At 41.8% G+C, this 26,740-nt stretch overlaps 1 protein-coding gene across 1 annotated transcript in view; it reads left to right on the plus strand.

Annotated features, from left to right (window-relative positions):
• PLPPR1 (phospholipid phosphatase related 1) overlaps positions 1-26,740 on the plus strand; it is a 185,791-nt gene that overhangs the window by 129,725 nt on the left and 29,326 nt on the right. Inside the window, exons 3-4 of the mRNA XM_056519271.1 lie at positions 12,360-12,548; positions 16,566-16,698. Coding sequence (XP_056375246.1) covers positions 12,360-12,548; positions 16,566-16,698 — 322 coding nt within the window. The remainder of the gene's footprint in view (positions 1-12,359; positions 12,549-16,565; positions 16,699-26,740) is intronic.

Genomic DNA, 26,740 nt, shown 5'->3' on the forward strand with positions numbered 1-26,740 from the left:
CAGCCTCCTCCACCGCCACACTTTCCGGCCGCACTCCTCCTGCTGCTGCCGCTGCTGCTCCTCCTGCTGCTGCCGCCGTTCCGGGCAAGCTGGCCATGCTTCCCCCCTCGCCGCTCGCGTTCCCGCCCTGCTCTGCCCGGACTTTGATCGGTGGGCAGAGCGGGGGAAATGAACTCTAAGCCCCCGCCCCCAACTGCCATTGGTGGTCGTACTGACCAACCAATGGCAGGGGATAGGAAGAGGTGGGAGCATTGCCACCTCGCTCCTGTCCTTTAAGATGATCTGGGCTGTCTTTAACAGCTCTGATCATTCTTATTTTCCGGGCGATCGGGTCACCAGTGACCCAATTGGCCCGGATCATCGCAAATCGCCGGTCTGAATTGACCGGCGATTTGCCGTGATCGCCGACATGAGGGGGTCTCATGAACCCCCTAGGCATTGCCACGGGATGCCTGCTGATAGATATCAGCAGTAATCCCAGTCCGGTACGCCCTCCGTCCTTAAGTACCGGGACGCGTGAGCGTATCCATACGCCCTCCATACGCTTTTTATTTTTTAACTTTTTTTGACATTTATTTTACACTGTCAGTAGTCGCGCATCTCCTTCGCTTGCGTCACAGCGTAAATGTACAGCGCTGTGCACTATGTGACATTTAAGGGGTTAAAAAAACGCAAACTTTTTTTTTTGTTACAAAATAAGTATCTTTTTTTTACATTTACGCTGTTCACCATACATCATTTCCAGCGGGTTCAAGAGCTCACGTCATGTATAAGATGAAAATGTACGTCCTGGTGCATTAAGTACCAGGACACCAGGATGTACATTTACGTCCTATGTCGTTAAGGGGTTAAATGGGTACGCCGGTGGGAAAAAAATGTTTTCAAATCAACTGGTGCAAGAAAGTTATACAAATTTGTAAATTATTTTTATTTTGCAATCTTAATCCCTCCAGTACTTATCAGCTGCTGTATACTACAGATAAAGTTGTGTAGCTCTTTCCAGTCTGACCCCATTGCTCTCTGCTGACACCTCTGTGCATGTCAGAAACTGTCTAGAGCAGAAGAGGTTTATCTATGGAGATTTCTCCCTCCTCTGGGCAGTTCCTGACATGGATGAAGGTGTCAGTAGATAGCACTGTGGTCGGACTGAAAAGAACTATACAACTTCCTAGTATACAGCAGCTGATAAGTACTGAAAGGATTAAGATTTTTGAATAAAAGTAATTTAAAAATCTGTTTATTTTTCTGGCACCAGCTGAATCGAAAACATTTAATTTTCACCGGAGTACCCCTTTAACACTTTATGACTAGGCTGACAGAAATTCTGCAGGTAATTTCCACAGAAAATCTGCAAGTATTTGCAGGTAAATCTGTAATGGCAGCGTCTGCTTTTCCTGCAGAAAAAAATGCTATGGAAAAAACACAGATTACCATACTGTCTCTCTCCACCCCCCCCCCCCCCTGTTACTTTCCAGTAAGTGGACATTTTTATTATAATTTTTTTCTTATGTGTACATGAGATTTTTACAATTTGTACTTTGTGTATTGTATTTAATTTTTGTGCTACATGTGTATCCCGGTACAGGACCTGGTCCTGTCCCTTTGTCTAAAGTCCCCTCAGCCAGAATCCCTCCATTCCAATAGGGCTCTCCTGTAGGGCTAACCCCTAGTCAGCTCATATAAATGGTATTTAATTTATATATATATATATATATATATATATATATTGGATATGTTATATAGGAATACCTCTGTATAGGACCTTAGAGGTCACGTGCCTTTAATTAAATTGTTTAAGGACCTTTGGGTCATGTGATACCCAGAGTTCACTGGGTCAGGACTGACAGGTTTTGCTGACCAATGAGCTTTGTCCCACCCCCTTAATATATAAGGGGCTGCAGCCACTAAATTCTCTCTCTTCCTTCCGGATTATAAAGCCAAGCACATCTCATTATCTCATCAGTATCACCAATTCAAGCTAGGCCCAAAGCCTAAGAATCTGCAGCCACTAAACGTGAGTTTCTCAAAGTTCAAACTACTGAATCCTGTGTGACTACTAGAAACTCAAATCTCCTAAAAATAGTAGCACAGTGGCTAGCACCAAAGCTCATTGATCCCGGAGTCCCAGCAAACCTGTGAGAAACCTGTACCACAATTCTCTCTCTCAAAGACTGTTATGTCCCATGCCATTGCATAAAATATGCAGTAAAGTTACTTCAAGTTTACTTAATAAAATCTGCTGTGGACATTCCGTTATTTCTCCCTGCCGTTTGTGGGACGGTTGGCTGTAGGACCATTACATTGAGGAAACTTCACCCTGGCGTCACGACAATTAAGGGTTAACCCCAATATACCCTACACTATCACCGCAACACCCAAGACCACCACAAGTGCATCTTACACCTTGCGGAATTACTCTTTACATCAATGTCAGTTAAATATCCTCCCATGGGAAAGAATGGGTGTCAGAATGATTTGTGTTTACCCTGATCATTTTTCTTTCTAGCTGAACATTAACAAAGGATGTGTTTATTCTGAAGACATTAAAAGAGCCATAAAAATGAAAAGAGCCATAAAAAAAATCCCATTTATTAGACTACATGTACAGGGCACTGTGGCACTGCTTTTCAGACCACACAAAAAAGTTTCCTCTATAGTGGAACTCCAGCTATAGGGAAAACCTACCTATTTTATTTTCCTAGTGTCCCCATCCCTTGCACATGGGATCACAATGCCTGCAACCTAATGCCTTATACAGGTTCCTAGGACCCAGGTACTCTCAACCCTGCTCTATGTAGTCCAGCAGCATGGTTCACAGGGGTGGGAAATATGAGCAATCAAACCACCGGCCTTTTTTCAGGAAATAAATACAATAACAATAATAAAATAAAACATATCTATAGGAAACATTCATTATTTTTCAAAGGCCTATATTTAAGCCAAGGACTAGAGCTCTATTTACTTAGAATAGAAAAAAAGTTAAATATAAAATATATATTAGGCGTCTTTCGCGGTACCTGAGGAACAACTGTTTATACATCCTACTCACGCATCTGTATTTCAGTTTAATGGTGAATAATGTTAATTAGTAAGAATACTTATTTAATTATGGCAGCAGATGCGTATTTTAATACTAATTTAGTTTTTTAATTTAGCCAAAACTATCAGCATTTTGTGTACAGCTCTATTTGATTTCATAACTCTCTGCTGACATCTACTGCAGAAGTATTGAACTGCACTGTTGGGCCACACTCTATTGAAAGATAGATAGATAGGAAGTATAGATGTATGAAAGATAGAGGTGCACCGAAATGGAAATTTCAGAACCGAAACAAAACCGAAATAAAAAAAAATGTCCGGCCGAAACCGATACCGAAACTGAAAATGACTTCTCCCCGTCTTCTGGTAAAATGCAGCGCTCCGCTCATTAGATTCCCCCACATTAGGTCGGGAGTTCCCCCACATTAATAGGCAGCTCCCCCACATTAATAGGCAGCTCCCCCACATTAATAGGCAGCTCCCCCACAATAGTGGGCAGCTCCCCCACATTAGGTCAGCATTTCCCCCACAATATTAGGCAGCTCCCCCCAACAATATTAGGCAGTTCCCCCACAATATTAGGCAGCTCCCCCCCACATTAGGTCAGCAGTTCCCCCACAATAGTAGGCAGTTCCCCCACAATATTAGGCAGCTCCCCACAACAATATTAGGCAGCTCCCCCCACAATATTAGGCAGCTCCCCCCACAATATTAGGCAGCTCCCCCACAATATTAGGCAGCTCCCCCCCAACAATATTAGGCAGCTCCCCCCCCCCAACAATATTAGGCAGCTCCCCCCCAACAATATTAGGCAGCTCCCCCCCCAACAATATTAGGCAGCTCCCCCCACAATATTAGGCAGCTCCCCCCCAACAATATTAGGCAGCTCCCCCACAATAGTAGGCAGCTTCCCCCCACCCCACAGACATACAGCTTCCAGCCATATACAGTGTATGGCTGGAGGCTGTATGTCTGTACTGCTGCCCCCACAGTGATCCGGTCACCGCTCATCTGGCCCGGGGTCACATCTACTGCTATGGCCCATGGACCATAGCAGTAGGTGCCGGGACCGGGGGAGCGGTGACCGGAACACTGAACAAGATGACGTGGTCACTTACCAGGCCCCGGCCGGCGTGCGTTCTCCTGTGATGATCCTGCGGTCCTCCTGCGTCTCTATGGTTGTACGCACGGGACGTCAGTGACGTCCCGTGCGTACATCCATAGAGGCGGAGAAGCGAAGGAGGATCGCAGGAGGACGCCGGGGGAATGGTGAGTGACCGGCGGACATCCTTTTGTCCCGAAAAGATTTTTCGTGACACAGGGATGTCCGGGATAGGATTAGGAATACTTCTTTTTATGTGCCCGGGCCGGCTCCCGTGTGTGGCTGCAGGCGGGGGCCAACCAGAGCATATAAAACCTAATACTGTATACTAAAAACCAGGGGGCCTCCAGCTGTTGTGAAACTACAACTTCCAGCATGGCCGGACAGACTTTGCCGGTCCGGGCATGCTGGGAGTTGTAGTTTCACAACAGCTGGAGGCCCCCTGGTTTTTAGTCTGCAGTATTAGGTTTTATATGCTCTGGTTGGCCTGCAGCCACACACGGGAGCCGGCCCGGGCACATAAAAAGAAGTATTCCTATCCCAGAGAGCGCGACACCAAAACACCCCCCCCCCCCAGATGTTGCGGCCGGCCCCCCCAGCCCCCCCCTCCCCCCAATGGCATTTCCCCGAAACAGCTATTTTCGTCCGATATGTATTTTCGGCCGCCGATATATCGGTGCATCCCTAATAGATAGTAAAGATAGGATAGCCAGATAGATAAATAGACAGATAAAACAGGTTTCCAGAAAAGCAGCACAACTGACAATCCAGATCCAAGAAGTTGTAAGGTGCATGCAGTCACAGGAGACTTGGTTAGGGACTCCAACTTCAACAAAAAATTGAAAAAACCGCAGCACACAAAGTATCTTCAGTGCAAAAAAAAGTAACTAGTTTATTCCATCATCAGCAAGAAAAAGTGCAACGCTTCGGTAATCTCACATCGCCTGAGGATGGTGATGTGAGATTACCGAAACGTTGCACTTTTTCTTGCTGATGATAGAATAAACTAGTTACTTTTTTTGCCCTGAAGATACGTTGTGTGCTGCGATTTAACAGATAGATAGATAGAGAGAGACTGTAAATAGATAATAATAGTCTGTCTATATGTGGGATAGCCTACTCGTAATGCTGCTGTGCTGGCTGGCAACCACCAGCGTAACATGTGTCCTGGTTCTTACTAGTGTTGAGTGACATTCTCTGTGCCATGTGTCTGCTGTATTTCCTGGTCTTCCTGCTCAGATGTGTATCGTGCTGCAGTTTCTGCTCTGTCCACTAGGGGCCGCTAGCAAGCAATGGCTGAGTTTTATAGAGCCAGTGTGCACTCCCTAATGGAGCCTCCTCCAATCCCATCCAGGATCTGCATATATAAGTCTGCCACATTTGCTGTTATAGGCCTCAACAAGGTTACCTTTTGGATTGTACCCTGCACTGCTAAGGTTTCTGTAGCCTGTTTGTCTAAAGTGAAGTCAATCTGCTGATCTTGTGTTCCTGATTCCTTCCTAATTTCCTTCTGGACTTTGTTTTTTCCTCATCACTTGGACTCTCACCTGCATCTCCTCTGTATGTACTTGGTCTGTCTACAACAATTCCTATCTGCTTGTAGCTTGTTCCAGCTAGCCTGAGCCAGTAGCCATCTTGGCTAGCTGTTGTCACAGTGCCTGCTCTGCTAATAAGCACCTAATTCAACTTTGTTTCGTCTGATGCTAACTTAGTGTCAGTTTGCCCCTTCTGCCTGCCAGACCAGCTGCCACCTTTGACACAGTGGGTCCACACCCTTGGGGCATTACACCACATAAGTGGTGACAAGGGATGCAGGCAAAGCTGGCTTAGCATATTAGATAGCTTGATCAACAACTATCCATTCTGATACTCTCCATACAAGTGCAACCAAAAGGGTGGGAAAACTGTTGCCAAAAAAACTCTTAAAACGAACATGTTCATGATATCCAATTGCCCAAATCTTTGTTTTCCATGTTAGGTGGTTGAAATGTCCTATTGAATTCATAAAGTATGGCTGACAATAATGAACGGTGAACTGTATTCATTTTGCTATAACTCACGATTGCAGTGGGTCTAAACCCAGTGCAATCTAAACTTTTGACACGTCTGACGTTTTTTTTTTTTTTTACAAATAACAGTGACGCTTTAAGGTTTTTACTGTAAATGGAAACCACAATGCAGGTGTAAAGAGATTATTACCACAATTTGCCTATTTATCTTGAGAACAGAAATGCAATTTCCTTTTGCATTCACGTCCAGTCAGTGGAAGAGAGAGGTGGTATCTGGTAACTATAAAAGAAAGTATACTAAGCGATTTCTGAGCTAGTGATTTTGTGTCTGTATACAAGAGTGTGAAGTATACAAGTGAGTGTAAGTAGAAAAGTGAGAGGGACTTAAAAATAAGGGACTTTAAATTCAGGGAGTTTCATTGAAATAATTGAATACAGGAAGTTTAATTGAATTTCATTGAAATATCGCCGAACAGTGTGTTGTCTTACTGGCGCCATTACACCATTGAATTGCATGTTGACTAATGCCAGAAGTCTGACCAAAAAAACAGAGGAACTGGAGTGGTTGATGTATGAGGAAAATGATGACATAGTGGGTATAACAGAGACTTGGTTGAATGATAGCTGTGACTGGGCGGTCAACATACAGATATAGTCTATTCAGTAAGGATCGGAAAAAACGGAAAGGGGGAGGAGTTTGACTTTATGTGAAATCGAGTCTGAAGGCCGGACTGTGGGAGGATATATAGGAGGGAAACAATAATGTGGAGTCATTATGGGTAGAAATATATGAAGATAAAAATAAAAAATTTTGATAGGGGTTTTGTTATAAGCCACCAAATATAACAGAAGAGGCAGAAAATCAATTACTGAGGCAAATAAACAAGGCAGCAAATCAAAATGATGTGATAATAATGGGGGACTTTATCCTAATATAAATTGGGAGATTGAGTCCTGTGAATCTCATAAAGGAAACAGGTTTCTGACTATAACTAAAGACAATTATCTGTCTCAAATGGTGCAGAGCCCGACCAGAGGGGGCGCCCTACTAGACTAAATATTAACCAACAGACCTGACAGAGTAACTAATGTGCAGGTAGAAGGTCACCTAGGAAATAATGATCATAATTGTTACGCCGAGCGCTCCGGGTCCCTGCTCCTCCCCGAAGCGCTCGCGGCGTTTCTCTCCCTGCAGCGCCCCGGTCAGACCCGCTGACCGGGAGCGCTGCACCGACATTGCCGGCAGGGATGCGATTCGCATAGCGGGACGCGCCCGCTCGCGAATCGCATCCCAAGTCACTTACCTGTCCCGGTCCCCGACTGTCATGCTCTGGCGTGCGCGGCTCCGCTCTCTAGGGCGCGCGCGTGCCAGCTCTCTGAGATTTAAAGGGCCAGTGCACCAATGATGGTGCCTGGCCCAATCTCCCTGATTACCTTGCACCTGTTCCATGCCCTACTTATACCTCACTTCCCCTGCACTCCCTCGCCGGATCTTGTTGCCTTAGTGCCTTGAGAAAGCTATTACTGTGTTTACCCATACTGTGTTCCTGACCTCCTGCTATTGCCATATTGACTACGAACCTTGCCGCCTGCCCCGACCTTCTGCTACGTCTGACCTTGTCTCTGCCTAGTCCTTCTGTCCCACGCCTTCTCAGCAGTCAGCGAGGTTGAGCCGTTGCTAGTGGATAAGACCTGGTTGCTACCGCCGCAGCAAGACCATCCCGCTTTGCGGCGGGCTCTGGTGAATATCAGTAGCATCTTAGAACCGGTCCACCGGCATGGTCCACGCCAATCCCTCGCTGACACAGAGGATCCACAACCAGCTAGCCGAATCGTGACAATAATATAATACATTATAACTTGTTCTTCAATAAGGGAATCTCTCGAGGGGCCACAAAAACAATGAACTTTAGGAAGGCAAAGTTTGACTAACTCAGGGAAGCCCTCAACAATATAAATTGGGATAATGTCCTCAAAAATATGAATACTGACACTATATGGGAGACTTCTAAAAATATCTTAAATTCTCACTGTAAGATGTATATACCTTATGGGAATAAAAGTGTCAGAAATAAAAGAAAACCAATATGGATGTATAAGAATGTTAAGGGGGCAATATATGACGAAAATAAAACATTTAAACTACTAAAACAGGACGGCAGTGAAGAAGCATTAAAAAGCTATAGAGAAAAATGTAAAATATGGAAAAAACAGATAAAAGCTCCAAAAATAGAGACAGAAAGACTCATTGCCAAAGAGAATAAAACTAACCCCAAAATGTTCTTTAAAGGGTAACTCTCATTAAACTTTATTTTTGCTATTGCACTCCTTATGGCAAATAAAAAATATTTCTAATATACTTTGTTTAAAAAAAAAAGATGTTTTCTATGTTTTATTTGTGCTTAAAACAAGAGCACATTTCCCACCATCTTATACACAGACTTAGGACCAAGGTCCAAACACAGGAAGTGCAGCCTGGAGTGCTGCACTTCCTGTGTTTGGGCTTCGGTCCTAAGTCTGTGTATAAGATGGGGGAAAATGTGCTCTTGAGCTTTTTTAAGCACAAATAAAACATAGAAAACTTTAAAAAAATTTATTTTTAACCAAAGTATATTAGAAATAGTTTTTTTTACCATAAGGAGTGCAATAGCAAAAATTTATTTTAACCCCTTAAGGACAAATTTATTTTAACCCCTTCACTGGAACGTCATGTGTCCGCTCCCGATCTATAACACGGGGCCACTGCTTTGTTAGAGGCCGGGACCCGTGGCTAATAGCGCGCAGCATTGATCGCGATGCCGCTTGCTATTAACCCTTTAGACGCAGCGTTCAAAGTTGACATCTGCATCTAAAGTGAAAGTGAAACCATGCCGGTTAGCTCAGTGGGCTGTTCGGGATAGCCGCGGCGAAATCGCGGCATCCCGAACAGCTTACAGGACAGCAGGAGGGTCCCTACCTGCCTCCTCGCTGTCCGATCGCCGAATAACTGCTCAGTGCCTGAGATCCAGGCATGAGCAGTCAAGCGGCAGAATCATCGATCACTGGTTTCCTATGAGAAACCAGTGATCAATGTAAAAGATGTGAAAAAAAAGTGAATAAAGATCATTTAACCCCTCCCCTATTAAAAGTTTGAATCACCCCCCTTTTCCCATTAAAAAAACAGTGTAAATAAAAATAAAAATAAACATATATGGTATCACCGCGTGTGGAAATGTCTGAATTATAAAAATATATTGTTAATTAAACTGCATGGTCAATGGTGTACGCGCAAAAAAATTCCAACGTTCAAAATAGTGCATTTTTGGTCACTTTTTATATCATGAAAAAATGAATAAAAAGCGATCAAAAAGTTTGATCAATACAAAAATGTTACCGCTAAAAACTTCAGATCACGGCGAAAAAAATGAGCCCTCATACTGCCCCATACATGGTTAAATAAAAAGTTATAGGGGTCAGAAGATGACAATTTTAAAAGTATAAATTTTCCTGCATGTAGTTATGATTTTTTCCAGAAGTACGACAAAATCAAACCTATATAAGAAGGGGATCATTTTAATTGTAGGAACCTACAGAATAAAGATAAGGTGTCATTTTTACCCAAAAATGTACTATGTAGAAACGGAAGCCCCCAAAAGTTTCAAAACGGCGTTTTTTTTTTCAATTTTGTCTCACAATAATTTTTTTTTCCATTTCACCGTAGATTTTTGGGCAAAATGAATGACATCATTACAAAGTAGAATTGGTGTCGCAAAAAATAAGCAATCATATGGATTTTTAGGTGCAAAATTGAAAGAGTTATGATTTTTTAAAGGCAAGGAGCAAAAAACGAAAATGCAAAAATGGAAAAACCCCTGGTCCTTAAGGGGTTAAAGAGAGTGCCCATTTAACTATATAAATAGCAAAAAGGTTAAAATGAAAAATGAAAGTTTTGGCCCTTTAACCCCTTAAGGACCAAGTCCATTTTCATCTTAAGGACCAGAGTGTTTTTTTGCAATTCTGACCACTGTCACTTTAAGCATGAATAACTCTGGGATACTTTTACTTTTCCTTCTAATTCCGAGATTGTTTTTTCGTGACATATTCTACTTTATGTTAGTGGTAAAATTTTGTCGATACTTGCATCATTTCTTGGTGAAAAATTCCAAAACTTTATGAAAAAATTTTAAATTTAGATTTTTTTCGAACTTTGAAGCTCTCTGCTTATAAGGAAAATAGACATTCCAAATAAATTATATATTGATTCACATATACAATATGTCTATTTTGTGTTTGCATCATAAAGTTGACATGTTTTTACTTTTGGAAGACATGAGAGGGCTTCAAAGTTCAACATCAATTGAAGTGGATTTGAAGAGCCTTCATATTAGAAATACCCCATAAATGACCCCATTATAAAAACTGCACCCCTCAAAGTACCCCTCAATGTAATGCATGTTATAATCCCCTATGGGGGCCATAACATTGCAAAAAAAAAAAAAAAGTGAAAAAAAAAGTTAATAAAAATCATTTAACCCCTCTCCTAATAAAAGTTTGAATCACCCCCTTTTCCCATTAAAATAAAACTGTGTGAATAAAAATAAACATATTGGGTATCGCTGCGTCCGAACTATAAAAATATATAGTAAATTAAACTGCACAGTCAATGGCGTACGTGCAAAAAAATTCCAAAGTCCAAAGTAGCATATTTTTGGTCACTTTTTATATCATGAAAAAATGAATAAAAAGCGATCAAAAAGTTTGATCAATACAAAAATGAGCCCTCAATACCGCCCCATACATGGTTAAATAAAAAAGTTATAGGGGTCAGAAGATGACAATTTTAAAAATATACATTTTTGTGGATGTAGTTATGATTTTTTTTTTTAAGTAATACAAAATCAAACCTATATAAGTAGGATATCATTTTAATCATATGGACCTACATAATAAAGATAAGGTGTATTTTTTTTTACCGAAAAATGTACTGCGCAGAAACGGAATCCCCAAAAGTTGCAAAATGGCATTTTTTCATCTATTTTGTTGCACAATTATTATTATTTTTTTGTTTCATCGTAGATTTTTGGGTAAAATGACTAATGTCATTACAAACTAGAATTGGTTGCGCAAAAAATAAGCCATCACATGGGTTTTTAGGTGCAAAATTGAAATGGTTATGATTTTTAAAAGCTAAAAATGACAAAGAACAAAGCGCTCCATGGTGTATTAAAAGAGTAACTTATCAGGCAACTTATGCACTGAAAAAGGAGGCTCACCTGGAAATGTTGTGTACCCACATACACAACAATGGTGAGCGCCTGTAGTGTCCGCAGCCAGCAGGCTGAGCAGGAGGTGTATAGAGGCAGACTTCAGACAAAGGTGCCGGCTTTCAAATGGCGCAGGTCACAGAAGAAGCATGGATAGGTAAAAGCAAGGGTAGTTTATTCTCCCAGCATGCAACGCGTTTCACTGCAACAGCAGCTCTGCTACACCGCTCAACTAGACGCACCGTGATGACTGTCTAAGGGCCTCCCTTGATGACGTCATCACAGCGCGTCTAGTTGAGCGGTGTAGCAGAGCTGCTGTTGCAGTGAAACGCGTTGCATGCTGGGAGAATAAACTACCCTTGCTTTTACCTATCCATGCTTCTTCTGTGACCTGCCCCATGATTTTTAAAAGGTAAGGAGGAAAAAGTGAAAGTGCAAAAACGGAAAAACGCTCGGTCCTTAAGGGGTTAATCCAGTTTCCCATCAGTAAGTAAATGATGTGGTAGTTAATATTCATTCCATATAATACACTGAATACTTGAATTAAATGAATAGTTTGTAGCTGATCAGTAATACCAGTTATCTGAATACAAGTACTTACATTGATTCTTAGTATTTGGCATTAAAGTACTTTATATCAACACAGTGTAACATAGATTTTTCCCATAGCTGCATTGATCCATCTCATAAATGACACAACGTACCCTTTGATAAACTAGCGGCTTAAGGCACATATCCCTCTGTCAACAGGCACAGGCCAAACTTCGATCAGACGCATTCATTAAGTTGGTTTGCCAAGAGGCTTATGTATCAGACACTGTATGGAAAATATCAACCCTGCAACAATACCAGTTCTAGTTAAGAGGCGATTGCTCCGGTGATGGGGACATTGTCATATGGAAGGATTTATTCTCAGATTCAGGACTTTTGGCTTCTAGATTTTAACCTAATATGCTTTACTTTCAGCTCGTCATTATGGCTGGCACTGTTCTGCTTGCATACTACTTTGAGTGCACGGATACCTTTCAAGTGCACATTCAAGGCTTCTTCTGCCAAGATGGAAATCTAATGAAACCATACCCAGGGACTGAGGATGAAAGTTTTATTTCCCCTCTGGTGCTGTACTGTGTGCTGGCAGCGACACCAACAGCTATTGTAAGTAATTCAGATGCTACGCTTTTTTAATTATTTAAATGCCACGTTGAGTTGCCCAGTGGTTGCTGTACAAATCTATGCACATTACTGTAAACTATAATTTCACAAAGGAAACAAATTTCACATGAGTTATTACAATTCCTCTCTTTATTATGTAATACATATCTTATAGCATTTTCCAGTCTTCCATAAGGTCAATCACGGTTTCATGAAAAGTTTAGCAACTTTTAAATATACTTTGTTTTGCAATTCCTTTTCATTTCCAATGTGTCTGCTTGTTGTCAATCAATGTTAATGTGTACGTTTTCATCTGAAAAGGCTGAAAAGACATGCAAATGACAATGTAAAATCCACCTACACTCATACATGTTAGAAAGCCATCAGCTAAAACAAAAGGGAAGAGCGCTCCATAGCGTAAAATCGTCACTGTAAGATTCGAACTAGTGTAGTAAGAAACTCTTACCAGAACAATGGTCAGTGTGGCTGAGTAAGAAAGCCTGGTCTGCAGCTTCCCCGACCTTAACGAGACACGGCAGGTAAAGTGTTCCACAGGGTGGATGGTGGGTAACAGAGCTGACCAAGATAGGACACATCTGGTGAGTTAAAGGATTTATTCAAATGCAACACATTTCACCGGGCTTGCGCGTCTTCTTGAGGAAGCCGCGCAAGCGCGGTGAAACGTGTTGCATTTGAATAAAACCTTTTACTCACCGGACGTGTCCTATCTTGGTCAGCGCCGTTATCCACCCACCACCCTGTGGAAGTCTTTACCTGACAAGAAAGAAAGCTATCAGGGCAGAAGAGAGATTTGTTTTGCGGGTGTGTTGAGCTTACATAGAATTACATAGACTGGATAAAATTGTAAAAAACTCTATGGCTCTGTTCACAATGCAGCAAAGACAGCAAAGTCTAGAATCCTGGCAGCATCTGATGAGCCTTGGTATAAGACAAGGGTCTACTGGGTTTTGTTGGCATCATTTGGGAGTGGAACCAGCAAAGTTGTCATGGGTCAGTTTGTGTGAAGTATGTTTATATAAGAGAAATGTTTCCATGCCTAAACCTCAAATTCCTTTGTGAGGAACATGTCCTCACAAAGGTATTTAGGCACCAATAGGGTTATGTTCACACTTGAAAAGTGCGGTAATGTTGGGGTATACATCAGAATTGCAGCAAAAAATGTGGCTGACATATACTTCAATGTACCTGAGCTGTGTCCATTATGTTCAGTAGACCAAACGTAGTCTACTCTAATAGTGACAACATTCAGTCCCACAAAAAAAACTGTATGCATTTAGAACTGAACTGAATGTAGTACAGGGTGGGCCATTTATATGGATACACCTTAATAAAATGGGAATGGTTGGTGATATTAACTTTCTGTTTGTGGCACATTAGTATATATGAGGGGGGAAACTTTTCAAGATGGGTGGTGACCATGGCGGCCATTTTTAAGTTGGCCATTTTGCATCCAACTTTTGTTTTTTCAGTAGGAAGAGAGTCATGTGACACATCAAACTTATTGGGAATTTCACAAGAAAAACAATGATGTGCTTGGTTTTAACGTAACTTTATTCTTTCATGAGTTATTTACACGTTTCTGACCACTTATAAAATGTGTTCAATGTGCTGCCCATTGTGTTGGATTGTCAATGCAACCCTCTTCTCCCACTCTTCACACACATAAAAGTTTGCCTCATCACTGAACAAAATCTTCTGCGTAAACTGAGGGTCCTGTTCCAATTTTTGTTTTGCCCATTCTGCAGCACCTGAAACTACGGATACTGGAAGCCTGTGCTAGCAGTTCTCCTGCGGTGTTGCTATCAATGTGTGAAGAGTGGGAGAAGAGGGTTGCATTCACAATCCAACACAATGGGCAGCACATTGAACACATTTTATAAGTGGTCAGAAACTTGTAAATAACTCATAAAAGAATAAAGTTACGTTAAAATCAAGCACATCATTGTGTTTCTTGTGAAATTCCCAATAAGTTTGATGTGTCACATGACCCTCTTCCTATTGAAAAAACAAAAGTTGGATTCAAAATGCCCGATTTCAAAATGGCCACCATGGTCACCACCCTCCTTGAAAAGTTTCCCCCCCTCACATATACTACTGTGCCACAAACAGGAAGTTAATATCACCAACCATTCCCATTTTATTAAAGTGTATCCATATAAAGGGCGTCAGATGCAGCGTCGGAGGCTCGTGACGTCGCGGCCACATCCCCTCAATGCAATGTCTAAGGGAGGGGGCATGTTTAACACAAAAAGTTAATTTACGCATCAAGTCATTTTCTCCTAACACATTTCCTTTAATAGGGTTTCAGAAGACCTTTTTTGTTTTCTTATAACCTATACTGTAATTGTAATTATTGTAATATTGGGTAGACTTCAGAATATTGGGCAGACTAGATGGGCCAAATGGTTCTTATCAGCCAACACTTTCTATGTTTCTAGTCACAGTAACAGGAAACTGACCTTTTGCTTTTGTCCAGATTAACACTTTTGGATTTTACCTCTCATTTAGCAATATTAGGTTGGAATTGAATGTGCAGTGTTTGTGAAGGTTTTTTTTAAATACATTTTTCTGATCCAAATGCTTGAGTGAAATCAAAATTAAGGAAAAGTATCAGTTATTCTACCATGTGTTCGAATCCTCTCCTGTGTTTGGTTACATAGTAGCTGTCAAAAATACTACATTCCATCCACAATGCCTTTTAGTGGTGCATTAAATGTGGAACAAGTCCTGGTGACGTGTCCTTTAACAATCAATGCAGAACAGCACGACCTTGCAAGGCTAATTGTTTTATACAATGAACAGCAAATCACAAGTTCACATGATCCAAATATCCAAACAAATTGAGCAAAAGGAGGTAACATCTGTCTGCCCAAATGTAGTCATTTATTATTTCTCTGCTGATATGTGCAATGTGCTCTATAATAATTCTTTTTTAAAGAAAAGTGCATTTTGTCAAACAGGTTTGGGCTACTTAAAAATAAAAATAAAATAATAATAATAATAAAATAAATACATATATATATATATATATATATATATATATATATATATATATGAAAAAAGAAAAATAGCCAGCACAACTGCCTAATACACGGCAAATGTGGCAAATACAATGGATACAAAAAGGAAGGTTGCAGCACCACTCTTGGTCAAAAAAATTGAGGCTCTTAGCGCACTTTTTGATCAAAACGTGTCCGCCATCCACCACACGGAGGTGGCCTCTCGTCGGATGGGACCCTAACATGCTTAATACACTCACCTCTGTTGGGCATATGGCCTCTGAATGAATGGGTCCATCCGAGAAGAGGCCACCTCCGCATGGTGGATGGGGGACATGTTTTGATCAAAAAGTGCTCAAAGAGCCTCCATTTTTTTTGTCCGACCAAGAGTGCAGCTGCAACCTTCTTTTTTGTGTACTTCATATTTGCCACAGCAGCGTGTATCCATGTATTAGGTAGTTGTGCTGGCTATTTTTCTTTTTTGTGTTTTTGCTATGCAATTTAGGGGGAGTGGCACCCTCTCTAGCCGTGCACCCCTTCTCTTTTTCACAGGAGGATTTTAAATTGATAGTGGATCCAGCATGTCACCCAGTCAGAGGCCATATGCCCAGCAGAGGTGAGTGAAATGTGTATTAGGGTCCCATCCGAAAGGAGGCACCTCCGTGTGGTGGATGCGGGACATGTTTTGATCAAAAAGTGCGCCCTTTTTTTGACCAAGAGTGCTGATATATATATATATATATATATATATATATATATATATATATATATAAATTTCAATATATTAGATACTTTAGTGACTTCTGTACTTAATATGTACAGTACTTGCTTCATCTGACCTACAAGCTTGTGGACCTGCAAGTTAAGAGTTTTGTGGACTCGTTGCCATTTCTTTCTCCTTATAGAAGCAAAATTGTTCATTAAAGAGTGCATTTTTTTACTTAAAAATTGTGACAACATGAATTTGTTTCTGACACATATTTCTTATTTTATTTTTCAGATATTTATTGGTGAAGTAGCAACTTACTTTATAAAGTCTACCAGAGAAAACCTGATTACTCATGAAAAGATGATTCTGACTGGAGAGTGCTGTTACTTAAACCCCTTAATCCGACGAGTCATACGATTCATAGGTAAGGGGTATTTATATAGTACTATTTATATAGTACTTGGTGTTGCATGGTCTTCCTACCTAAACTTTGTGGGAATAAAAAAGCAATATCACTGAAGCACCGGTAATAAAACTTAACCTTTAATCATCATTAATTAAAACTTAAAACTACCCCTCATGATTTAAAAAAACACCTTATGCAACAATCTTAATCAAACATGGGTTCAAACTACAAGAGAAAACTATATTCAGTATCAATTTTCTCCTAGTGGTAAGGTGGTCATGGCTCTTCAGATAAAGAACCGACCCACTATATCCACCTAATAAAGGTTATTGTTAAACAACCCAGCTCAACAGAAAACAAAAAATTAGATGACAAAAACACATTTATTTTCCATTTCCAACGCGTTTCATGTGGCTGGTAACCGGGATACTCAGGAGACAGGCTGGGACAAAAATCATATTAAGGACCCAGATAACAAACTACTGTTGGACCAAATGACCAGACAATCCCTTCTAGATAATCAACAACATGATGAAATGATATGCTGGTCCAGCAAATTGAAAAAGCAACAACGACACTCTAGTCCTCATATTCTCTCCCCTGCATTAACTAGTCTCTACACCTTCCTGCCAAACAAGCAGGTTGTTAAAAAGTCCTGGAAATCTCTGCAGCCTGAGAGTAACCCAATCAGGAGATGTACCAGAAGTCCCATAGATTGCATGGGAGTTCAGACAAAATCCCCAAACCTCCCATAAGGGATAGAAAAAACCCTAAAACTCACCAAGTCCTTTCCTATGGCAGACTGTGCTGATTTCTCTCTGTTCAGGCCAGCAGCCTATGAGACCCTGGAAGGAGTATTTCATGTGGGCACAATGTTACATCATTGCTGGGATCATGTCCTGTGCTGGGATCATGTCTCGGTGGCCAATAGGATGCAGGATTGAATTGTCTTGTATCCTACAGGAGTAAATGGGAGCTGACAGTTGAACATGGTGGGTTGCCTGGAGATCCAAGGAACAGGGCCAAATTCCATGGCTTGCCCCTCAGATGCCCAGTACTAGTAATGCACCTGAAGTACTATATGTATTATACCATAACTATGACATCATGCATTATATCAGCATTACTACAGAATCATGTACTATATTAGTATTATATCTACAGTAGAGATGAGCGAATTAACAGTAAATTCGATTCGTCACGGACTTCTCGGCTCGGCAGTTGATGACTTTTCCTGCATAAATGAGTTCAGCTTTCAGGTGCTCCGGTGGGCTGGAAAAGGTGGATACAGTCCTAGGAGACTTTTTCCTAGGAATGTATCCACCTTTTCCAGCCCACCGGAGCACCTGAAGGCTGAACTAATTTACGCAGGATAAGTCATCAACTGCCGAGCCGAGAAGTTTGTGACGAATCAAATTTACTGTAAGTTCGCTCATCTCTAATCTACAGTATTACATCATTATATATTATATCATCATTATTATGACATTATAGTATGAATTACTTATTATAGCATCATATATTACCTTTACCAGGGTATTTTCACACTACAGAAATTCCACGCTGAATTTTCACAAGAAAATTCAGCACAGAAGCCTCTTGCTGCAGCCTCCATTGCTTTCAAACAGCAGAGTTTCCGTTACAGATGTAATGACGCAGATCTGCATTTCGCCATGTTCATTCTTTCAGCTAAATTTACAAGCAGCAAATCCCACGTAAAATAAGCGCAGATTTGAATGCTGCAAATTTGTGGAATTTTCCCTTTCCCTTTCAGTATTGTGAAGCATATCAGTGTTATTAAAGTGTCATTTGTTATATCAGCATTATTAAGGGCTTCACAAATTGGATCTAGATTATTAATGCATAATACATTTTATCTACTCTTATTCAACACCATGCATTGTATCAGGATTATAACAGTGTTAAAGGGGTTATCCAGGAAAAAACTATTTTTTATATATCAACTGGCTCCAGAAAGTTAAACAGATTTGTAAATTACTTCTATTAAAAAAAATCTTAATCCTTTCAGTACTTATGAGCTGCTGAAGTTGAGCTGTTCTTTTCTGTCTAAGTGCTCACTGATGACACCTGTCTCGGGAACTGTCCAGAGTAGAAGCAAATCCCCATAGCAAACCTCTTCTACTCTGTGCAGTTCCCGAGACAAGCAGAGATGCCAGCAGAAAAGAACAACTCAACTTCAGCAGCTGATAATTATTGGAAGGATTCATATTTTTTAATAGAAGTAATTTACAAATTTGTTTACATTTCTGGAGCCAGTTGATATAAAAAAAAGTTTTTTTTCCTGGAATACCCCTTTAAATCCTTATGCAGTGAGGCTTGTCCCAATCCCAGTAGTTATAAAGATAGCTGCTCTACCTTTGCCCAAATACAAGTAAAAGGCTAATGATGTGTCTCCTTTCTAAACAAGAACTCTTTGAGTGCTGGGCGTTCTGGTGAAAATAAGGCGTGCAGTGTCTATTACCATTACGACAGATTAGCTATCCTAGTGCAATGATATTCAAGTCTTAAGAATGCAATTAACCAAACAGCTCAACCATCACAGCGACTAGGAAAAACTATTGAACCAGGAGCATCTGATTCAATATCCAATTATATTCCATTATATTTCATCTTCCTGCCCATGAACAATGATCTTCTGCTATAATTATATGAAGTGACCTGATGAATTCATTAATTTTCCTTCTGATTACATTGTAAATCACTTTTTAAAGAAAGTGTGGCAAATAAATAAAGAGAGGCAAATACATTAAATATAAATATATGAATACAGGTAAAATAGACAAGTGAGATCGGCACTACTCAGTCTGTAAACGTGGGACTAGTGGAAAAAGGATTACTGGTTGGGCTGCTTCTGTGAAACCTTGGTGGTGCTCTGACTGAACATTAAGCAGTAGTCTTATAATAGTAGAACGAGAAAGAAGTCGGCGACTCACCGGAGCTGATTTTCAAGCAGTTTCTTCTTTATTAGTACTCAAATACATGGGGAGAGAAAGACGTACAGGGGGTACAGCTGTCTGGCAACGGGACCGTTTCACATGTTTCACATGTTTCACATGCTTCGTCAGGCCTGACGAAGCATTTGAAACATGTGAAACGGTCCCGTTGCCAGACAGCTGTACCCCCTGTACGTCTTTCTCTCCCCATGTATGTGAGTCGCCGACTTCTTTCTTGTTCTACTATTATAAATATATGAATAATTACTGTATGAAATATAACTCCTTGGGTATGATAACATTTGCCTATGGCAAATCAGAAATCTATTTACAAAAGGATATGCAAATGATGCTCACATTTTTGCTGTAGATTTGCTAGTGGCACTGCTCGAGTAACGCCCCAGAGATTGATAAAACATACCTCCACATCTTACTATCCTGATTTAGTAGCTCTTTTTGTACCGTATATACTTGAGTATAAGCCGGCTTATACTCGAGTGAACTCTCCGCCCTCAGTGGTCTTCAACCTGCGGCCCTCCAGATGTTTCAAGACTACAACTCCCAGCAAGCCCGGGCAGCCATCGGCTGTCCGGGCTTGCTGGGAGTTGTATTTTTGAAACTGCATCATCCAGACACCCCCCTCTCACCCCCTTTAGTTCTGTACTCGCCTCCGCTCAGCGGGACGTTAGGGTGCGCTGGTCCGGTGCTGCAGGACTGTCCGGTGGGGAGGTCGTCCGGTGGGATAGTCGTTCCGGGCTGTCCATCTTCACCGGGGGGGGCCTCTTCTCCGCGCTTCGGGCCCAGAATAGTCACGTTGCCTTGACGACGACGCACAGGGACGCTCATTAGCAACGTCCCTCTGCGTCGTCGTCAAGGCAACGCCTCTATTCCGGGCCCGAAGCACGGAGAAGAGGCCCCCCGGTGAAGATGGACAGCCCGGAACGACTATCCCACCGGACGACCTCCCCACCGGACAGTCCTGCAGCACAGATGGCCCGGACCAGCGCACCATAACGTCCTGTCGAGCGGAGGTGAGTACAAAACTAAAGGGGGTGAGAGGGTGGGGGGGGCTGGATGATGTCGAAGGCTGCAGTGGTCTTCAACCTGCGGACCTCCAGAGGTTTCAAAACTACAACTCCCAGCAAGCCTGGACAGCCGATTGCTGCCTGGGCTTGCTGGGAGTTGTCGTTTTGAAACATCTGGAGGTCTGCAGGTTGAAGACCACTGTATCAGACATTGACAAGCGGTGATGATGAAGGGGGGGGGGCTGATGACATGTGGTGATGATGAAGGGGGGGTGTGGGATGATGACAAGGGGATGATGAAGGGGGGGTGTGGGATGATGACAGGGGGATGATGACAAGGGGATGATGAAGGGGGGGTGTGGGATGATGACAAGGGGATGATGAAGGGGGGGTGGGATTATGACAGGGGGATGATTAAGGGTGGGTGGCATGATGACAAGGGGATGATGAAGGGGGGTGGGATGATGACAAGGGGATGATGACGAGGGGATGATGAAGGGGGGGTGTGGGATGATGACAAGTGGATGATGACAAGGGGATGATGACAAGGGGATGATGAAGGGGGGTGTGGGATGATGACAAGGGGATGATGACAGGCGGTGATGATGAAGGGGGGATGATGAAGGGGGGGATGATGACACGGTAATGATGAAGGGGGGGATGATGACAGGCGGTGATGAAGAAGGGGGGATGATGACAGGGTGATGATGATGAGGGTGTTAATGATGGGGGTCTGGATGATGACAGGGGGGATGATGTATTTCCCACCCTATGCTTATACTCGAGTCAATAACTTTTCATGGGATTTTGGGGGGAAATTAGGGGCCTCGGCTTATATTCGGGCCGGCTTATACTCGAGTATAATTAATCCTACAGAGACTCATTTTGGAAGCTTTCACTTCCAACAAATTTGCTTCGGATTTGTATTTGGCCCCACACTGCTTGGACCAAGTGCATTTGTCCTATGGAGAGTTTTAAACTTTTTTTTTTAATTGAATGTCTTTAGTAACAAGTTTTTTTTAATTTTGCAAACATTGGTTTGACAACAATGTTTCGACATACGCTGTCCTCGTCAGTAGAGAGTTGGGTATCAAGTTTAGTGTTAATACATACACTTACCACCTCGTATCATATAAAAAACAATGATTCATAGGGCAGTGCAGAGTCTCTTAAAATAAGAGGAGTCCTTGCTCTCCATTTAGTTTTCATGACACTCATACAGAACATGAGACATGCACCCTTGCCTCCTTGTTAGCAAATGTTAGGATCATTGCTTACTGTAGAGGAGCAGGGACTTATATCAAAATTATTGGAGTCACTTCTCTTCTGTTTGAAATAAAGTAATACTCACCTTTTCCTTGCTCCTGTCTGTGGCAAGGTCCAAGTCAGTATTTTTATTCTGTGGTCTCTATTAGAATTACTGAATAAAGAACACTTTGATTCAAATTAAGTTTTTGGGTAAAATTCTGAGTGAATCCGATAAATTCCTCATCAGTTCGTTCATCACTTAAAATTGCCAAAGTGGGTACCACATTTTTATCACCCTCTTCAGACTAATGCAGGTGGTTACAAGCTGTGTACAGCTCTGGCAAATGTGTTGACACTGCATCATTAATGGAAAATTAATCTAGTTGTAGGAAATAAGTAACTAGTCTCTAGTTACAGTTGGATGAAGCGTCAGTGTTATGCTATGCGCTCCGGCCGCACATGCTCGCCGTGAGCGCATGGTCCCGTTACCTGCTGCTGGTGGCGGGGCTGGGACTCACATTGCGGGACATTCCCACATGCGAGCCCCAGTCCGTTACTCACCTAGTGCTTCTCCTGCCCCTGCCTTTAAGATTTAAAGGGCCAGTGCGCTCATCAGTGTAATTCACCTCTGGCTCATTGATAAATTCCTCCACCCTCCTCATTTCCTTGCAGGATCTTTGTTGCCTTGAGCCTGAGAGAAAGCATTCCTGTTATTGCCTTGCCGTGTATCTGATCCTTTGCTCCGTGACCTGACCTTGCTGCCTGCCTACTGACCTCCTGCTACGTTCCTGACTACGCTACTGTGCCGCCTGCCCTGACCTTCTGCTATCCTGACCATGAGCTGTCTTATCCCTCCTGTGCATCGCATCTCCTCAGCCGCCTGTGTGGTCGAGCCGTGCCAGGGGTAGCGACCTGGGTGCCGCCTGCCACAGCACGTCCATCCTGCTTTGCGGCGGGCTCTGGTGAAAACCAGCGGCACCTTAGATTCCGCTCCCTGGTACGGTCCGAGTCATCTGCTAAACAGGTCAAGCAGATCCACATCCACGGGGGTTCCTGTCTTTTAAAACATTAGTGTCACAGTCAGTAGCACCCTTCACCCCCAAAATTGGTACTCGCTCCATCTTGCTCTAATTGCAGGAGACAGGCTCCATTATAGTATAGGCTATATCTAGAGATATCTCAGCACTAGGCCGTTGTGTCATGGGATACATCTAGTCCCTCTGGGCAGATTGTATCCTGGATGTGATATCTTGTTATATATACTTGGGATTTTGTCCCCTGGTCTATATTTTAGCAGCATAGCTTTGGCGTACTATTGCTAAGAGGCCCTTATCCGGGTCAAATGGCTGATTATTATTCATCACTATTATTATAATATTTTAGAGGTGGTTATTAAAAGTTATATTTTATGCACACTCCCCCCATTTTTTCCAATTTAATTTTTGGGAGCTGATTAATTACACTGGTCCGTAGATACCACATCATCTACCTGTATATAAAGTAATGCTTTAAGGACTTATGACAAAATGCTATCAGAACATTTAAAAGGCTTCATTTACATAACAATCACTGGATTCCCACACACAGATTTGGAGGAGATAATAATGGGGCCATTAAGGGTGTATGGAGCGATCTCTGCGCACAGCTATTTGACTATTTTGTATTTATGACAGTCTTTAAACTGATAGCAGCATTTAAACAGTAATATGTCAGTTCATTGGTGTTCATAAGGTTGGAACAGCTCCCTGTGATAAGAATCATTTGTCATGACACCTGAAAACTTCTGAATGTCTTCTGAATGTGCCTGCCATGACAGATCTGCTCCTGCTGTAGCCAGACTTTACTTGAAGATCACAGATAAATCAATTCAGTGCATTACAATAGCAAAGCCACATTGACAATAAAAGGTGGTCACAAAGAGTATTTTCTGCTTTAAGAATTGACATGATAAATGAAGGGTCATTACAAAGTTCAATTGGTCCTGCAATAAACAAGCCCTCAGGTATGGCATCTGGTAAACCTATTTAGAGAAAGAGAGAGCATAGGGATAGCAGACAGTGCAGCTATGCTACTGCCCATATAAAGATACTGTGTACAGACGGTGCATGACGGTGAGTCAATTTTGGAATGGGGGCAGCACCTGCTTAAAGCTAATTTTCATATTAAGGGGGCTAAAGCGACTAATAAGCCAGAAGTTGTAGAGGCGATTCAGAAGAATTGGGAGAAAAGAATGCAGAATGGCGCTAACAAAGTAACAAAAAAATAATTTTGGAAATTCAATACAAAATAAAAATTAAAGGTTTATTTAGCAAAAGACGGAGAACACTTTTTGAGAGGATGCCCCTTTCTTCATCAGGTCCAGACACATTTTACTGTAATCACCAATATACTTGGCTTAATGTAATGCATTTATCTATGGCCATCATCAAATCCTCACCAAAGAAAAGGCCACACGATAGCAGATATCCAAAAATTATTATAACAACTTTATTGATTAAAAACAATAAACAAAGGTGCTTATTAAAAACATATATAAGGCACGGATGGTAACACAATCAGAAGAAATAGAGGGGTAATCTCACAGTACTAGTCATCCTATACAGGGCTAGGGACACAGATATGGTAGTAAGATATGGTAGTACAGGCAAAGTGCAACATAAAATAAACTCTCCATATTACAAAATAACAATAATGAGAAGACAAGTAAGCTGTGCACCAAGTGGAGAGATACCTCACCTATCGACCCCAATATCTCTCCACTTGGTGCACAGCTTACTTTTATTATTATTGTCATTTTGTAATATGGACAGTTTATTTTATGTTGCACTTTGAGTGTACTTCTAACATTGCTGTTCCATTTGCTGGTCTCACTTCTGAGACCCCCTGCGACCTTTACTGTTCCGCCCCTAGTGATGACATCATTAGGGGGCAGAGCTACACAGTTCAGGCCTGAAGCCAGGGTGGCAAGTATGACTTTCTGGCAGTGTGTTCCCAAACAGGGAGACTCCAGCTGTTGTTTAACTACAGCCTCCATGATGGGAGTTGTAGCTTAGCAACAATTGGATGCTCCCTGTTTAGGAACACAGTGCATTAGGTGCACTCTCCCCAGGGGAGAGCGCCAAAAATGTACTAACCCATTTTTCGTGTTTTTCTTTTTTTTCTCATTTGAGATACATGAATGTGGAGGACTATGTCAGATTCAGTGGACTGCAACGATGACCAGTGTTTTTTTATGTCAATAAATGGGTTAACAAGGGCTGTGGGGGAATGTTTTTTTAAATATTTTTTTTTCCCAATGTGTCGTCTTTTTTATAATTGAATTTTCAGGCTTAGTAGTGGAAGCTGTCTTGTAGACGGAGTCCATTACTAAGCCATGGCTTAGCATTGGCCCCAAAAACAGCTAGCGCTAACCCACAATTATTACCCTGGTACCTACTGCCTCAGGGATTCCGGGAAGAGGCGGTACCAACAGGCCCGAAGCATCAAATATGGCGCTCCTGGGCCTAGGTGGTAAAAGGCTGGTGTTATTTAAGCTGGGGAGGGCCAGTAACAATGGTCCTTGCCTACCCTGCTAACGTCAGGCTGTTGCTGCTTGGCTGGTATCCGGCTGATACTGAAAATATAGGGAACCCTATGTGCTTTTTTTAAATAAATAAATAAAAGTTTGTGGTTCCCAATATTTTCAGTATCAGCCAGATACCAACCAAGCAGCAACAGCCTGACGTTACCAGGGTGGGAGAGGACCATTGTTACTGGCCCTCCCCAGCCTAAATAAACACCAGCCTGTTACTGCGCCCTGGGGCAGTGGGTACCAAGGTAATAATTGGGGGTTAGCATTAGCTGGTTTGGGGCTAACGCTAAGCCCCTGCTTAGTAATGGATTCCGTCTACAAGACGGCTTCCACTACTAAGCCAGAAAATTGAATAAAAAATAAAAAAAACAACACATTGAAAAAAAATTATAAAAAAAAACACTCCCCCACAGCCCTCATTAAAGGGGTATTCCAGGAAAATGTTTATTTTATTTTTTAGATCAACTGGCTCCAGAAAGTTAAACAGATTTGTACTTCTATTAATACTTCTATTAATTCTTCCAATAATTATCATCTACTGAAGTTGAGTTGTTCTTATCTGTCTGGAAACAGTGCTCTCTGCTGACATCTTTGCTTGTCTCAGGAACTGCACAGAGCAGAATAGGTTTGCTATGGGAATTTGCTTCTACTCTGGACAGCTCCCGAGACACGTGTCATCAGAGAGCTCTTAGAAAAGAACAACTCAACTTCAGAAGCTCATAAGTACTGAAAGGATTAAGATTGTTTTCATAGAAGTAATTTACAAATCTGGAGCCAGTTGATATATATAAAAGTTTTTTCCTGGATAACCCCTTTAACCCTTTTATTGACATTAAAAAAAAGCTGGTCATTGTCGCAATCCACCGAATCTGACATAGTCCTCTGCATTCACTAATCTGAGATGAGAAGAAAAAAAAAGGTTAGTCCATTTTTTTGTACTCTGCATGGGTTAACTCTTTCCTTGCTGGGCTCCTGTATGGCATACATGGGTACACTATGCACCCTTGTATACTATACAGCCGGCAGAGGTAAGTAGTGATGCTATGCACCCTGTATATGTATATACTATGCATCACTCATTACGTCTTTACACTCTGTGGGCCGGGCGCTCTGCCTCTGACCCACAGAGCGGTACCTTAAGGCAGTGAAAAAAATGGCCACAGGGTACAAAAACGACTGTTTCCACACACCAGCAAAAATGCAAGAAAAAATGAAGGAAAAACCTGTGACAGTTTTTCTGGGATTTTTGCTGGTGGACAAAA

Source organism: Hyla sarda, chromosome 1, assembly GCF_029499605.1.
Source record: "Hyla sarda isolate aHylSar1 chromosome 1, aHylSar1.hap1, whole genome shotgun sequence".
In the NCBI taxonomy this organism is placed as follows: Eukaryota; Metazoa; Chordata; class Amphibia; order Anura; family Hylidae; genus Hyla; species Hyla sarda.